The 14,963-nt window shown below is 47.9% G+C and overlaps 1 protein-coding gene across 6 annotated transcripts in view; it reads right to left on the reverse strand.

Annotated features, from left to right (window-relative positions):
- The window catches only part of emid1 (EMI domain containing 1), a 35,135-nt gene that overhangs the window by 14,714 nt on the left and 5,458 nt on the right, over positions 1-14,963 (reverse strand). For all 6 annotated transcript variants that reach the window (XR_008415517.1, XM_053869820.1, XM_053869821.1 and 3 more), the window contains exons 2-3: positions 14,569-14,682; positions 13,469-13,572 (exon numbers count right to left, since the gene is read on the reverse strand). Coding sequence is in view for 5 of the 6 variants with exons in the window: in XM_053869820.1 (XP_053725795.1) it covers positions 13,469-13,572; positions 14,569-14,682 (218 nt within the window). In the remaining variant the exon portion in view is untranslated. The remainder of the gene's footprint in view (positions 1-13,468; positions 13,573-14,568; positions 14,683-14,963) is intronic.

Consider the following 14,963-nt stretch of genomic DNA (forward strand, 5'->3'; position numbering starts at 1 on the left):
CATGCCAGCGCTAACAGCAGGAGCCGGTTGTCTTCCAACCTCAACAACGAGGAATTGGGCTCAGCACACACAACACAAGAAAAACAGCTTAGAACATTCAGCCTGACACAGGAAGGAGTTTCGCCTTCTGCTCCAGTCTCAAAGAACAACAGGAACACAGCAGTCATTTTCTCCAGCGTCGCACAAGAAAACAATGCTGCGGTGTGTGTAAAAGAGCTAAAATTAGCAAAGGGCACGTTTGTAGGGCTGCGAGAAAATAACATCCGCGGTCGAATCCAAAGCAGCAGACTTGACTTGAAAGTGTACTTGACTGTGGTAAAACCGCCGAGGCTGACAACTCGGTGCACACCCTGAGTTTTATTGAGACAGACAGAAAAACGCGGTGGGCTGATAAAGCCTGCCTCCACCCTCACGACCCCGCTTGACCTCAGCGACAGCTGCTTTGTAAACTTTTCCTCTGTGGCACTTTTTGAGCCGCTTTCCTCATGGCGAGTAAAACCCCCCCCTTCCATCGACGCAGCGGTTGCCTAGGAAACTGGAGGCAAAACAAACTCCTGAGCAACAGAGCGGGACAGACTGCATTGTGTCACACGAACTTCAGCGATGCTTTGGCGTGGCAGCGAGGAGGCTGATGTGTCTGTGACCTCTTCACATTAAAGTCCACCGCAGGAATACGAGCCGCCCACAAACAGATGAAGACGACCGATAAACACAACAGAGGATAACATTATTGCTGCTGACATTTTGGAAATACAAAGTCCGTACTTTTCATTCCTGTAGCGTAAACAGGTCTAGATTCTTCTTCTTCCATAGTGAGCTCATCGACTTGTTTAAGTGACCCCTGATCCTGCTTCTGTGGAGACCCACACACACACACCAATATGGACAACTCAGGAGACGTTACTTGACACTACTTCAGTCCTGCCGACACCAGAGTCGTGTGTGGTGACTTGTTTCCCGCTAACTGGAAATGACTTATTTTGTGCAACACAAGCATCTGCCAACTCAGAAATCCCATTGAAAAGTTAAAGAAAAAAAGTCCTGGCTCGTACAGAGACTGATAATTGCAGCTGACATTAATCTTTCATCCGTCGTGGTCACAGCAGTCCTGAGGGGTGCTCCAATCCGAAGGCAGAGTGGACCGTGACGGCATCTGCAGTGGAAAGAACTCATCTCTTCATCGATGAATTCATGGGGCCCTGCTAAAAGACTGCTTCCATCAACATTTGAAAAAAATCTTAAACCCAAAATGACATTTGCACAGCAACACAAAGCATTTACTGGCATGAAACTGGCATGTAGGAAGGGTCTCCCGCTCGCTCGAGGCTTCAGTGATGCAGCTGTGGGACGTGAACAGAGCCGACCTGGAGCGGACATGCAGATAGGCTTTACTCCACCATCTGAAGAATCGCCTCTTTAACTTTGGTCACAAGACAAAGGGTTTTTTTCAAAGTCCATTTGAGATGTGTTTCCATGGGAAAAGACGAAAGAGCAGCAGAGGACAATCAGAACGGGCTGACGAGGGGCTATTGCTGAGATGAGCAAAAGACAAACATGACCGACACTTGTTGTACATTGGCTCAAACATGTAAACAGTGGAGGCCTCCAAAATGTTGAAGAGAGGCGCGCTTTGGATGAACAGATGGGAAAAACCAAACAATATAGACCCTTTGCATCGAAGGTAGCGTACGAGCACCAGTTGACACACATTGCTGCTCTCTGCAAAACATCCTGCTGGAATTCCTGGCCAGCAGACCTTTGAGATTCTGACTCCCTCAATTATCCCCCAGAGAGTTATCCAGCGCTGAGCGCAGCTGCAGCAGAGCAGAACCATCACCAAGGTCCGTCTTCTGCTACTCTCCGGGAGCAGCCTTGATGGACAGGTGTGCTCCAACAAAGCTCATTCCAACTCCTCTCAGGTATCATCTGCAGGTGAGGTCTGTGTACACGCTCCTCACTTCACACCGTTTAGACATGTGTGGTGAGCAAAGTTTGGACTTCATCAGGTGTAAATATGAAGACGATCAGAGAAAGTCAGCCTCATTGATGAACTCCTGAATCAAAGGTTGGGCCGAGATTCCAGGGGGGTTTGCATGTTTACCCACTGAGCAGTCCAGCGTCAACAGATCAGCAGCTGCAAAAGTGCGGCTGATTTGCAGTGTAGCGAGCAGACACACATGGGTAACGTCACAAAGATGAGGTGTTCCAGGAGCAGAACAACTCCACTCCTCCTCACTGGCGTCTGATCAACATCACCAAGTCTGGAGCGCTGCTGACACATGCAGACCGGGCCCTGACAACATCTGGAACTGACCCCAAGTGTTCACCTGATTCTGCAGCTGACAACTCGCACAGGAAGCAGAAACAAATGATCAGGCGCCAGGTGAGGTGCAATTCAAGTCAGCTCCATGACATTTCCAGCTCTTGATGGAGGCGTGAAAAGACAGGTGGAGGCAGCTGGTGTGATGGGGACCTTACAGACTGACAAATGAACACAGTCACTGAGTCTTATGTGGGACCATGAGTGACACTGGAGCCTGGCCTGGCCCAGCCTGGATGAACACCAGTCAGCTTGAGGTATAACAACACAGTTTATCACCATGAAAAAAATGAATCATTCAATGGCGTTCGCTTCCACCGAACAGTTGAGCCTAACAAAAAAAACGAGACTTCAGAAACAATGATGCAATCTCAAAACAGCCACTGGAAAAAATAACAGACCTGCAGATATTACTCCCAAATTAATTGAATCTACTAAGCTAAGAAAATGATATCATTCTGAACGGTAAAAAGCATCAGCCGCCATCGAGCTTGTGGAGACTGCAACTTGGAGATGATTGAAAGGATTCATCTGGATTCTTTGGATGAACTGCTTAGCTTGCATCCACTTTAATAAATATTTCAACACGCAGGCTTTCTTTCTTGATTTCGGAAATGGATCGCAGCCATGCTTTACAGAAATGTCTTCACCAGCGGACTCATGTAAAGTCTGGTGACGGGGCTCGGGCGACCTCCTCCACTGGTGGAGCGAGTCATGGGAGTCTCACCTCACTACTAAAATAAATATTGACAGTCAGTCATCAAGGGGGAGCTCATGAGTCACACCCAAAAATAAAGCAAGACTTTCAGGTTGTCCACATGCTCTAGTGCACGCACACACCCGCGAGTAAGTGGAGTAAAGGACTGTGTGAAGCTGGACTGCATCTAATCCCAGGGTGAATGCTGAGCCGTGCGCCAGGCATTCCACCATGTCTTTCTAAGGCTTTCTGGGGATTAGACCCCACTCACCTCCAGGGGCCGCAGGGCGGGATCAAAGCTGATTGGCCTTTTCCAGGGGAACATTGAGCCAGGGCTCAGGTAGACTCACGTGGTGGAACACGACACCACAGAGGAGATGTGAGAGAGTGACACGGGTGCCGCTCTCCTCAGTGAAGGTCCGCCCTCACTGATTCCCCTGCGTGTTCAGTGGCACGGAGGCCATGAGTGACCAGCCACAGGAGGCAGAGGACTGAGACACAATAATGCAGGTATGCTGGACCTCGACTGCCAGAGGTCACACAAACAAAAACAAAGTCACAACTTCCTCCGTCTTTGCTTCGGTTTGTACAATATGAAAATGCTTCCGCCTCGAAGGCATGAATGAAACATGTATGGATTCTCTGGCTGGACCTTTTCCTGTCAGCCACCCTGCCAGATGATGGCAACAGCAAAACAGATGGAAGTGGGAACGCAACTAGCCCAGACATCATCCTGACCGATGTTGGAAGGACATTGGCTGTTCCACACGAAGACCAGGCTTGGACGTCTGAGCGGCACATTTGAACGATACAAATGTCTATCAGCCTCACTTTGACTCCTGCAGCAGATGCAGGCTGGGTGACAACATGTTCTCCCTCTCTGCTAATAAACAAAAAGACCTTCAAGGAGGTCAGAAAAGTGAAGATAAACACATCCACGGCATGTCGAGCTTCACTAAACACGCACGCACTGATTCTAAATCCCCTCGACCAATGAGCGCACAACATCTCCTGTCAATGTTTGCCACTGTCCCTTCTGAACCAGGTGACTCAATCAGCAGGAAGCCATGTTTTATGGAAGAATTTTTAAGGGTTTGGTGGCAGAACACATTGAATTTTACGACGTACAGCTGACATCGACCTTTTTGTTTTCATATCAGTTTTCAAACATGGAAGAGAAATAGTTTTTGCGTCACTCACTCTTACGTAATTGGACTATGAAGACATTTGTTTTGTTTTCCATTCTCATTCCATCAAAGGAAATGAGAGATTTGGGAAAGGCGATCCAACACAGGCAGATTTATTCACTGTAGAAAGAGTTGATCAGAGTCGCAGACCACTGCAGGTGATCTCTTTGGCAGACATGCAGACGGGAGGTACCTCTTGAGAGGAGCATTGCTCCAACACTGTTTTATTTCCAACTTGACTCTAATGACTTGTTGACTCATCTGCCGTTGCCAAGATCAAGATGCATCTCCCCTTTATCCTACACAGAGTGAACTCCAATCCAGGATCTATGATGGGCCCACACAAACACTCTGACGGTCAACAACAACAAAACAAAACTTCTAAGAAAGAAAGATGAAGCTAGATAGAGCAGGAGGCCTGTATCCCACACCCTCTGGATTGCAAACCACAGTGAGGGTTCCATCTTTAAAAACACAAAATGCCCACAGAAGACGCTGACAGCCAGCAGACGAGCACGTGCAGAGAAGAAAGAACACACAAAGTCAGACAGAAGCTGCCAAGGAGGGGGGTGGATCAGAGACGTGAAGGAAACGCTGATCAGAACTTAGAAGATAGCGCGAAGAGACAGAGGGAGCAGGCTAACGTTGGCGTCCCATCAGCCATGCTATGCTCATGCTGAGGCTCACTCGGGGTCTGCCGAGCAAGACGGCTCCAGCATGGGCTGATGTGGTGAGACACGACATGCCCTCCCACGCTGAAGTGCTGAAGGAGAAACAACAGTCTATACTGTGGCTTCACTTGAGTGAGCGCTTCATGGGAGGTGTATGAATGACACTGACACACTGAAGAGTCAAACATTCAGACTAAGCTGACCCAATAAAACTCCAAATACAGAGTGAAGCGTCTCTCGAACCACACAGATTCTGCAGGAACACTTTACCGACATTCAAGCAGAAAACTTGATTTGAAAATGTTACGAGCCTCTCATTTGCGTCCCACCCTGCACTCTTCTACTTATCCTACTTTAGTTGATTCTTAAAGGCCACTTTCCAGTTGCGCTTCATAGTTTAGAGGCTGAGTGGTAAACGACTTATGAAGGTGGTAAAAAAATTACAAGATGCAATTTAGAGGAGAACCTACCGATAAAACTCACCAGACAGCCGCACGCAGGGAGCTATGGAGCAGCTGTCTCTTAGCAGTGACATCACTGCAGAGAACAGCTGAGACGCAAGCGCAGAAGACACATCATACTTCACCAACTTAGCACATGAATATTCAACAGCAAAAGTACAGCCAGATCCCGTGTGCAAGCGTGAGATCAAGGGTGTCCAAGCACGCACGCATGCGCGCAGATTCACCAATCAGGTGTCATGAGACTGTAAAGAGCCGGCGTTCAGTCTGGTGCTGCTTGTTGCACCTGACACCCGATAGGTCTAACTGCGTGTGCTTGATGAGTTGGAACAAAAAGCAGCGCCCCCTGCGGCCCTTTCTGGAAGAGTTTGGACAGCCCTGCTTCAGAGGAGCTGATCCGAGCATCATCAGTCACTCCACTTGTTTGTGGGGAGGAGAGTGGCACTGCTGCAAACAAGCTGCCATGAGTGGAGAGTGGAGTCAGAGACAAAGTAATGTACCTGCACTCGCACATGAACTACACTACTACGGCAAGTTCGTCCCAAGTTTGTCGGGGCCTAAAATACGGTCATCAGATTCTTAGCTTTTATAACGGTGGCGCAACACTGAAGGTGAGATTACAATTGATGCATATTTTATTCCTGGAAGTCATATTACATGTCAAGCACAGAAAACCGTTTGAGGTGCCTCTTACATGCATGAATGGAAAAGGAAACATTATTTTCCAAAAAGGGATGGCACGCGCCGAGTTTGGCCTCGCCGAACTGCTGACAGCCTCTCAGGCTGATTCATCCAAGGAGCCCAGCCTGCTGCCGACAGAAGCGCCCTGCATCCCGCTGACAAGCTCGGGCTTTCACTTCAGAGATAAATCGCACATTTGTGGTAGCTGGGGATACAGTTTCGAGGCAGGAGGAAACAAATTCCGAGCTGCTCTGATGGATGAATGGTCGTGACTGCTTTGTAATTCATCCCCAGCTCGCACGGCTGTGACCGTGGACCGGGGTGTGCCAGGCGCTTTCATTACAATTACACTCTCTCTGCAGGCTTCTCCGATGAACTCACAGAGTCATCCATACAAGAATCATAAAAGTGACAAGGAACATCTCAAAAATGGACCCACAAACTTCCAGGAGGTGATGAGAGAATTTCCATGGTGTACGTGGCTGTGGATGACCAAGATAATAAAACGTTATCATAAACAACAGCGAAATATACTTATCTATTTTTAAAAAATATGTATTTTTTTGCATGCAATCTATATGCACAAAAAGTCTGTCGTATGATTGATGTGCCCATTTGACACCCACATTGTGATTGTAGCCCAGAATTATTGCCATTTTTTAGCATTTGAAAGATTGTTCCCATGAGCTTAATAGGACAGCAGATGGCAGTAGCGTTGCAGAACTCCCTGTACAACCCCAGAGGAAAGAGAGTGTGGGTGGGCATGTGAGCTGAATCCATGGGATTCAGACGATAATTCATGACCGAATTTTAAGTTGTTTGGCCTCTTCTATTTGATAGCTAGTTGATGTATAAACAAAGGCATCATAACCCGCGCTGCTGTGGAAAAGAGTCTTGTTGAAATCACTACCCAGGTGGCGGAGGCCATTAAAACATTTACAATAAATAAATGCACCAAATAGTTGCCACTTGATTTTGAACAGAGGCCTGCACTTCATAGAACAATAGTCCACCTCAATACGCTGACCTCTTTGGCGTCCAAGCGGCTCCCACTCAGAGCAGTGGGCTGGCGGCTGACACGCAGAATAGGAAAGACTACACTTTGGAATCGATGATAACCATCAGTGGAAGGAGCCTGTGATATTGGTGCCACTCTATCTCTCAGCAAGTGCCCCACTGGAACGTTGCCACCTATTGGTTTGACGTCTCCCATGGCACATCCATCATATGCTCCACATCCCAGTGGAAAAGAAAAAAAAACACATAATGGTCCCGAAAGTGTGGCCAGAGGGAAGAAAGAGCTGAGCTCAGGCCAGACAGGCTGAAGATTTAGGCACCTCTACCCAACACAAAGAGCTATTGAGGCATTTGAGTGGAAACGTTCGCAGAGACAAAATGAGGAGTTCATAAAAAAAGCATTAGTCAAGACAAATCCTTTGGGTCTTTTGCTAATAGCATGTAATGACGGGGGGATGTCTGAGAGAGAAGCCATTGAAACAGACCAAGTTGTATGCAGAATGTCAGTTCAAAATCATTCTGGCTGGACAAATATTTTCTTATGAATGTGTCGCTTTTCTACGAAGCAGCTAAAAGGTGGCGCTCCTTTTGTTTTGTGCAGTCAAATACAGCGGAGGTTCCTATTGGAAAGACATGTGGGTGACAAACATTTGACTCCATTCCACTTGACTTCGGGATCGACATTGAGAATAGTCACCATTTGAAGGGAGAATGTGATTTATTTTACAGTCATTTCTTAGCGAGACAACTATAGCAATGTTGAGAATGTGTCGCTACGGAAACTGCGCAGCTTAACAATGATGAGTCCATCTGTCGTAGGCAGTGTCCAGAAACTAGGACTAAAAAGCCATGGATTTGTCCAGTATGGTCCCACATCTCACACCAGACAGGTCTCGGTCTGTGTCAGCAATAAGCCCCTGTTGACCTGGGTTCGTGCGCTGCAGGTGTCCACACGTACATATGTGATGTGTGAGGGCGTCACGATCGAGCAGGTGCTTTTGTTGCAGCCGCAGTGTTGGTTTGCTGCCAGACTGGGTCTGTGAGCTCGGCATGAATGAGTGAGAGGGCTATCAACACCTGAGGAAGCAGGAAGACGGCCTGTCTGTAGCACAGGGGGAAGCGGCGGGTAAGATGGTCATGCACTGCTCAGCTTTACATTCTTGATGTGGCTGGGATCCAACCAAAACACCAGCCCCCCCCATGAGTCCCGTGGGGCTGCGGAGCGGTAGGTGGAATGCAGGCCAGGGTTTAGAGGTTCAGGGGTGCGTCCTGTTATTAATGAGCTCACCCTGCTGGGCCTCTCTGGCTCGGAGCCCTCCGCACCACCTCACCCTCCCCACCTGCGCAGCTCCAAGCCAGTCCTACTGCCAACAATGGACACTGAAGAAGTGCAAGCCTCTTGAGATCAATGAATTACAGACGATGAAATGTCAGACAAGACTGTCAGCTCTGCCGGGAAAGGGTCGGAAAGTGTTACGTTTATGATTCCGTAACACGGTAGTAACAACCTGTGACTAATTCACAGTTCACAGTGTGGATGATAGAGGATTTCCCCCTGCGTGTCATTGTGAATTCCTCGACCAAAACACTTCTAGCTCATCAGTGTGGCAGCTCTTAAGCCTCGTGGCCTCCATGCAGCAGGTGGTGGATCTGCGCTGGCTGACCTGCAGTGGTTCCCCTCACCCCCCTCCCCGTCTCCTCATCAGTCCTGGCCACTTCCCAACAGCATGCTGAGCAGGGACCACGCGCTCACATCCACACCAACACTGGAGCAGAGGAACTCCAGAGGAAGCAGAGGGTGGGAATATTTTGGGAGGTCTCTGATAAGAGTGGCCAGCATGATGTCACTTTAAGACGCCGCGTGGTGAAGAGATGTGTGATGTGGTGGACTGTTGTGGTTGTACATGAGAAGGGAGGCCATTTGACCATCTGCTTCACAAAATCCCACCCACGGAGCGCTTGAAGTTCCCTGATGCTGAAGTCATCACAAGAACAAATGAGTCCCGCGGTCATGTACGAGACTGAAATGTATTGGGCTGCCTTTTACACGGATAATGGTCCTCCATGTTCTCGCACTAGTTCAAGCAAACTAGTAACTCGTACGAGTGTTAACATAAAAGTCCTGACAGCTGACAAGCTTCTCTTATCAACATCATCTGCTCTGGGCACAGGCTCAAACAGACGTGACCTCTCTTGAAGAACACCACCTTGTGTTTCCCTGCATCTCTGCATGATGGCCTCCAAATATGTTATTATTGTGCAGCTACTATCAGTAGACTAGCGCAGGATGATCACATCGCAGAGGACAATCTGCCTGACTTTATTGGGGACAGAGTTCTGCACGGTGTGTGCGTGTGTGAGACAGAGCGCGTGTGCATGGGCATGTCTTCGTCTGAGTGGGGTTTCATTTGGGACTTTGTGCTGCAGGAATAAAAGGTTTTCAGGGGTAATCTTGGGAAATTATAAATAAGTCAGAAACAGAGGAAGCACTTCCAGTCCAGTAGCCAGAGACATAAAACTCAACTCAGATTCAAGGCTAAACATGGAAATTTACTTCACTGATTCATTTGCACGTAAATCTATTTTGAACAAGACTGGCTTTAAAAGCACCACATCCAAACCTCTTGTGATGCGTGCTTGGTCAACTTTCATATCAATTTAAATAGGACATCGTCTTTATTTCGTGAGCACCGCCACTCTGGCATGCATGGCAAATTGCAGGCACTTCTCGCTGGACATCACTCAAATGCACATATCAGGTCTCCAGAACAAGACAAGAGGACATCTGTACTTGCCATGTTGTTGTGATGCACGGTTACACACGAATATCACACAACATCAACGACATCATCAAGATTGGCCAATTGAAATGCCAAAAATGATGATTCCCCAGGAAAATCACAGCTCCCCCACTGCAGCGATGGACATTTAATAGCTCTATTTAACTCATTTGTTTCACTTCACACACATATTTTAATTCCCATGGCCAAATCTAAACTAACCAGTACTTGCTGGTTTTAGTCACCAAAAAAAGAGCAGTCAGCATCAGCCAAGCCGATGGCACTGGTGCATAAATGTGTGAAAATGCAGGGCACCAAAAACAAAGCCTGTGCACCTCATGACCTACAAACGTGACTTTTCAATCTTTGCCCTTGGACAGGCTGGAATGTGATGGAAAGTACGAAGGACTCCAAACATGTCGTTGACAGACAGACAATAAAGATGCATGTTGTTCCGCCCAGGACTTGGCCTGTGTTTGAAATGTGGCCCCTCCAGTGTTTTGCGCTGAAATCTCACCCTCCGGCGTTATCCAGTGATGGAACAAGGGGAATACAGACAGGAAAGCCCCTCCCTTCCACGAAACGCTCGTAATTCCACCGGCGGCATCGCTTGCTAATTAATAGTTGCTACGACAGCTCCCTGGAGAGCAGCACTTTCTTGACGTTCCCAAGTCTGAGCTCATCTGAAACCTTCTCTTCAGCTGCTTCCAATTTGGTCTCGGCACTTTCCATCGACATGACCGCAAATATCAGCTGCTCTGGCTGTCTGCCCGTCCTCATGCCGGTGATTTATGCATCCTGCATCTCATCCTGAGTGCAGAAATACACTGGGCCTGGATGCAGATGCAGCACAATCTGTTTTTGTGAATGAAGTTGAGCTGGAGTCAGAATAGCGCATGGAACACCTGCGTCAGCCATCAGCCAGGGATTGAAATGAAAAGCGTGTTTTGGCATACTCCCATGGTGTTGCTCTGCTGGTGAAGTGGAGGTCACCTGCTGCTGCTCCGCTGGGTGCCCTCTAACCTGGCCCTGGGCTCCCTCCACTCACAGCTGCTGAAGGCGGCTGTCATTGAAGCAGCTAATCACAGCCAACAGCTGCATCCGTCACCGTACAAATCCTCGACACCTCGCCTCTCCACCCACACAGATAGACAGGAACAACGCCATGAACGCCCACGCCCACTCGTCTTTTGCTAATGGCAGCCTGCAGTCGACTGATGTTGAAAGCAGCGGGTTTCGCATGTAGGCCGGCGATAAGCCGCGCTGAGCTGTGAAAACACAGATTACATTTCTGTGGCTTATTACAGACAGGCAGACTCTGCCTCCAAGCCGTACTGTAAATGGGACCCCAAAACCGCAATCTCCGCTTGGCTGCAAGATACGGTTCGTCGGGGACCCCCGTGGCAAAGCTTTGACAGCCGCGCTAATTCACATGTTTTGCTGAGGCACAACCCCCTCCTGCGATAAGCTGCTTCCATGTTTTCTTTCAAGTGTTGAAATCACATCAGAGCAGAAACTAACCAGCGGCGAGCTCGCGCTTAACACCACAGAAGACAGATGCAATGAATGGCCTCAGTAGGAAACGACCAGAATGTGTCACATTCTTGTTTGCATTAATTGGGTTCAGAAAACTATCTATTGATGAGGCATCCAAAACCATCCCCCAACAGATTCAACCCCAGTTTCTGGAGAGCTATAAAAGTGCCGTCATCTGCTAATACTTACTTTGGTTTTTTTTTTTCCTCCCTCAGACTCAATCAGAGATCAAGACCATTGTGTTCCTGGTCCAGCAGTAAAACAATATCTCCCTAACCTCAGAGAAAACAATTAGGAGCCAGTAAATTCCAGCCAGCTCCCGGGTCAAGCGAGGAGGCAGGAGAAGGAGCGCGGCTGGAAGGTGCCCGTGTGTTGTCAGCTGATGTGTGATGTCAGGTTTTGTTTGGCTCTTTCATTCCAAGCAGGTCATTTTGGAGCAGATGACAGCGTGGCATGACCGCCAGAGATGATTTTCAAACTAAAACCACAGGCATGTTGTCGTGATTATGAAGGGAGCGTGAACAGTCAACTCATCTCCACCGTACCACATCAACCTCTGGCGCCCTGGAAGAGTTGGATAGTATGTAGCTTTATGAGCGTTTTTCTGCTTCGATGGTGCAGAGTTTTTGGGAACTCAACTACTGAGAGCGTAGACCTAACAGGCACAGGGTCATTTCACACAAATATGTAACACATTGTTACAAAAAATGGTAAACATTAGAATTCTAGTTCCTTTGTAGTTTCCGACAAGTTCAAATAACCATTCCTCATATTAAAAATGAAGTTTGAATTACTTGCAGAATCTCTGTAATGAGATATTGAAGCATTTATTGACAACAATCCGATTTAAAAGTAAAAATTAACATTGACAGAAGGATGAAACTACACCTTGATTCACAACTAGGACTGGTTGGGTTGTACCAGATGATGAAAACCACAGCGGTTTAAAATGGGCCGAGATCACTCCCATTTTCCAGTCTAAAAGAATCAAACCAGTGGGGCCACACAGATGACGGGAAGAAAGCCATACTGCCAACAGAACAACTCTGAGTGAAGTCTTGAAGGAAACCAGCATCCGGGCGTTGGTGATTGACATTTATGTGTTTGAAGGAAGCGCTGGGACGGTGCGCAGCCAAAGGAGCAGCCCTGCCGTTCACGTCAAGTGAATGTCGAAGAAGGGCTCCAAAGCTTTCCTGATTTGACTTCACCCGCCGACTGCTTGATCGGCACTAGTGTGGATGCAGCGTGAAACCAGTGAGCAGAGAGACACGAGCCTGAGTCTGCAGGGCAAGAGGAACGTGAAGACGACCTGTCACTTCCACTCTGCAGCGTGATCTGAGCCAGCCGTAACAGTGGCTGATCCCAGCATCCCTGCTGCCATGACATCTGGAGGGGAATCTTCTCCCGCTCCAACTCAATTGGATCACTTCCTCCCAGTTTGCATCAGTGCGGCTCTTCTTCTATTTTACTATTCAGGCCATAAGTGTGATATGCCACTGGTGAAGGACAAAAATAGTCGGGTGTGAGACTGTTTCAGGCAAAAAAGAAAAACAATTCAGTCACATTCAGTGTTCAGAAAGAACTGAAAAAAATCTAACACATTTTCAACTGTAAACATTTATTGTGCTTTGTGTAACAGCCTGATGATTTACGTTACACCCAGTCAAGTTTTGGGTCCCAGCACAAACAGACACTCCACCCTTCTTCCCAGACTGCTCAGGCACGGGGGCCAGTGCCAGGGGAAGTCCTTACGCTCTGTGTGTGTGTGTGTGTGTGTGTGTGTGTGTGTGTGTGTGGCAAAACACGCTGCAGTATTTGTATGACATTTTCCATCCACTGTAGCCACGTGAAATGAAGCTGCCATTACATATCACAGCGACTGAACACAGGAACTGATGAATAAGATGGAGGCAGGGTATCTGAGGGAGCTGTGGTCAGAGAGATCTTATTTCTTCACTTCATTTAGGAGACAGAGGCGCCATTATGTTCGTGGCTCCTGTTTCAAGGTATATATGCTGCAGTGGTCAAAGACAGAGGAGCGTATGTGTGGCGGGTGACCCTGACGGTTAAGGACACGTCCCACGTTTCCTTAGGTATAATTAAGATGTGTGTTCATACCTTCTTCACAGGCGCCGCCGATGAATCCTGGACAGCACTTCCATTCTAGAGAGGTCACCGTGCGGTACACTATTTTGTAAGATGGCCTGACCACAGTCTTGTAGCTGCAAAGAAGGACGAAAGACTGTAACCGCTGCAGGAGTAACAGCACACGTTCACTTCTAACCAGAGAATCATTGCAGCTGCCTGGCACGTTCAATGTTTTCCAAGGGCTTTTGTGTTTATTTTTATCCATCGACGTTAAGACAACAAAGCAGCAGGGGCTCAGGTTTCTGTTATTTCAAGAACTGCACACGCCGTGTATTCCGTTTTTCTGGACGATATACCATAAAGAGTCAGTTGCGCTACATCGGGCATCAGGGTCCACTGGGGCTCGAGGGAGTGGTCATTTGGAAGGTCCAGCTGAGGTGCCAGGGCAGCATTAGATTAGATTATTTTACATTCAAATATCTCCCTGTTCTCATGACACAAAACTCAAACGTGTGTACTCATGCGGCGAGCATTTAATCCCAACCAAACTACTCTGACATGGGAAGTGGCGTAAATAGCCAGAAGCAGTGAAGAAGACACTCTTCCGCTCCACCACTTCCTCAATCCATTTGTAAACAAACCGCCAGACCTACAAACATGTTCTAGCAAATGATGTTTATTATTCTACTTATTACTATCTGTATTTGGCTCAATACCTCTGATTCAGATCATGTTGGAATTCATCTTAATCTGCTGTGGTGGGCGACAGTGTCATGGTTATGTCATGTAAACAGGCACGCTGAGCCAAACATCAGCCCAGGCACACAGAGACGATCTGAAGGGGTGAGCAGTCATACAGCACGAACCACCCCTCCCGATCTGCAAGAAATTTCATTTGGAACCAGCTGATCTGGGTCGCTTCAATTAGAGTATTTACATTTGCATTCAGAGCCGGCGCTTATTCCAATGGGAGTGGTCATTGGAAACACAGCAATTGAAGGTGGTACCCCAGCCTGAAAACAATTCTGAACATTGGAAGGATCGACCCTACGGTGCCAGAAGGAGGAGATTTACAATGAGCTGAAGATCAGGAGTCATGTTGAAGGCAGCTTGTGCTCGGCTTTCCTCACCTGCCTCCCGTGCATCCCTGTGGCCAGCGACAGGACTGGTAGACCCGCTGCAGCACGGTGCCATTCTGCACCTGACAAGTTACAGTCTTGGTGACTGTGTGTGAGCACCAGTTCCTGATGAAAGAAGATGGAATTAATGAATTGACAAAAGCCTTGCTGAAGAACGTATAGGAATCTGGTTGTAATTTATTCAAGGAAGTCCCTTTGGCTTTCAAACAAATCCACTGTTCCTTTCAGTCCTTTCGTACGCTAACTAAAGTAAATTGGCCCTGCAGCCACATTCAATGCACTGTTGTCTTCCCGCGGCCCTGCACTTCGTCCTCCTCTCTTCCCCCAACTCTTTTGTTCAGAAAGCCTTTATGGTGTTTACATGGTTTAGTCGTCCCAAAGACATG

Source organism: Synchiropus splendidus, chromosome 7 (assembly GCF_027744825.2).
Source record: "Synchiropus splendidus isolate RoL2022-P1 chromosome 7, RoL_Sspl_1.0, whole genome shotgun sequence".
Taxonomy (NCBI): Eukaryota; Metazoa; Chordata; class Actinopteri; order Syngnathiformes; family Callionymidae; genus Synchiropus; species Synchiropus splendidus.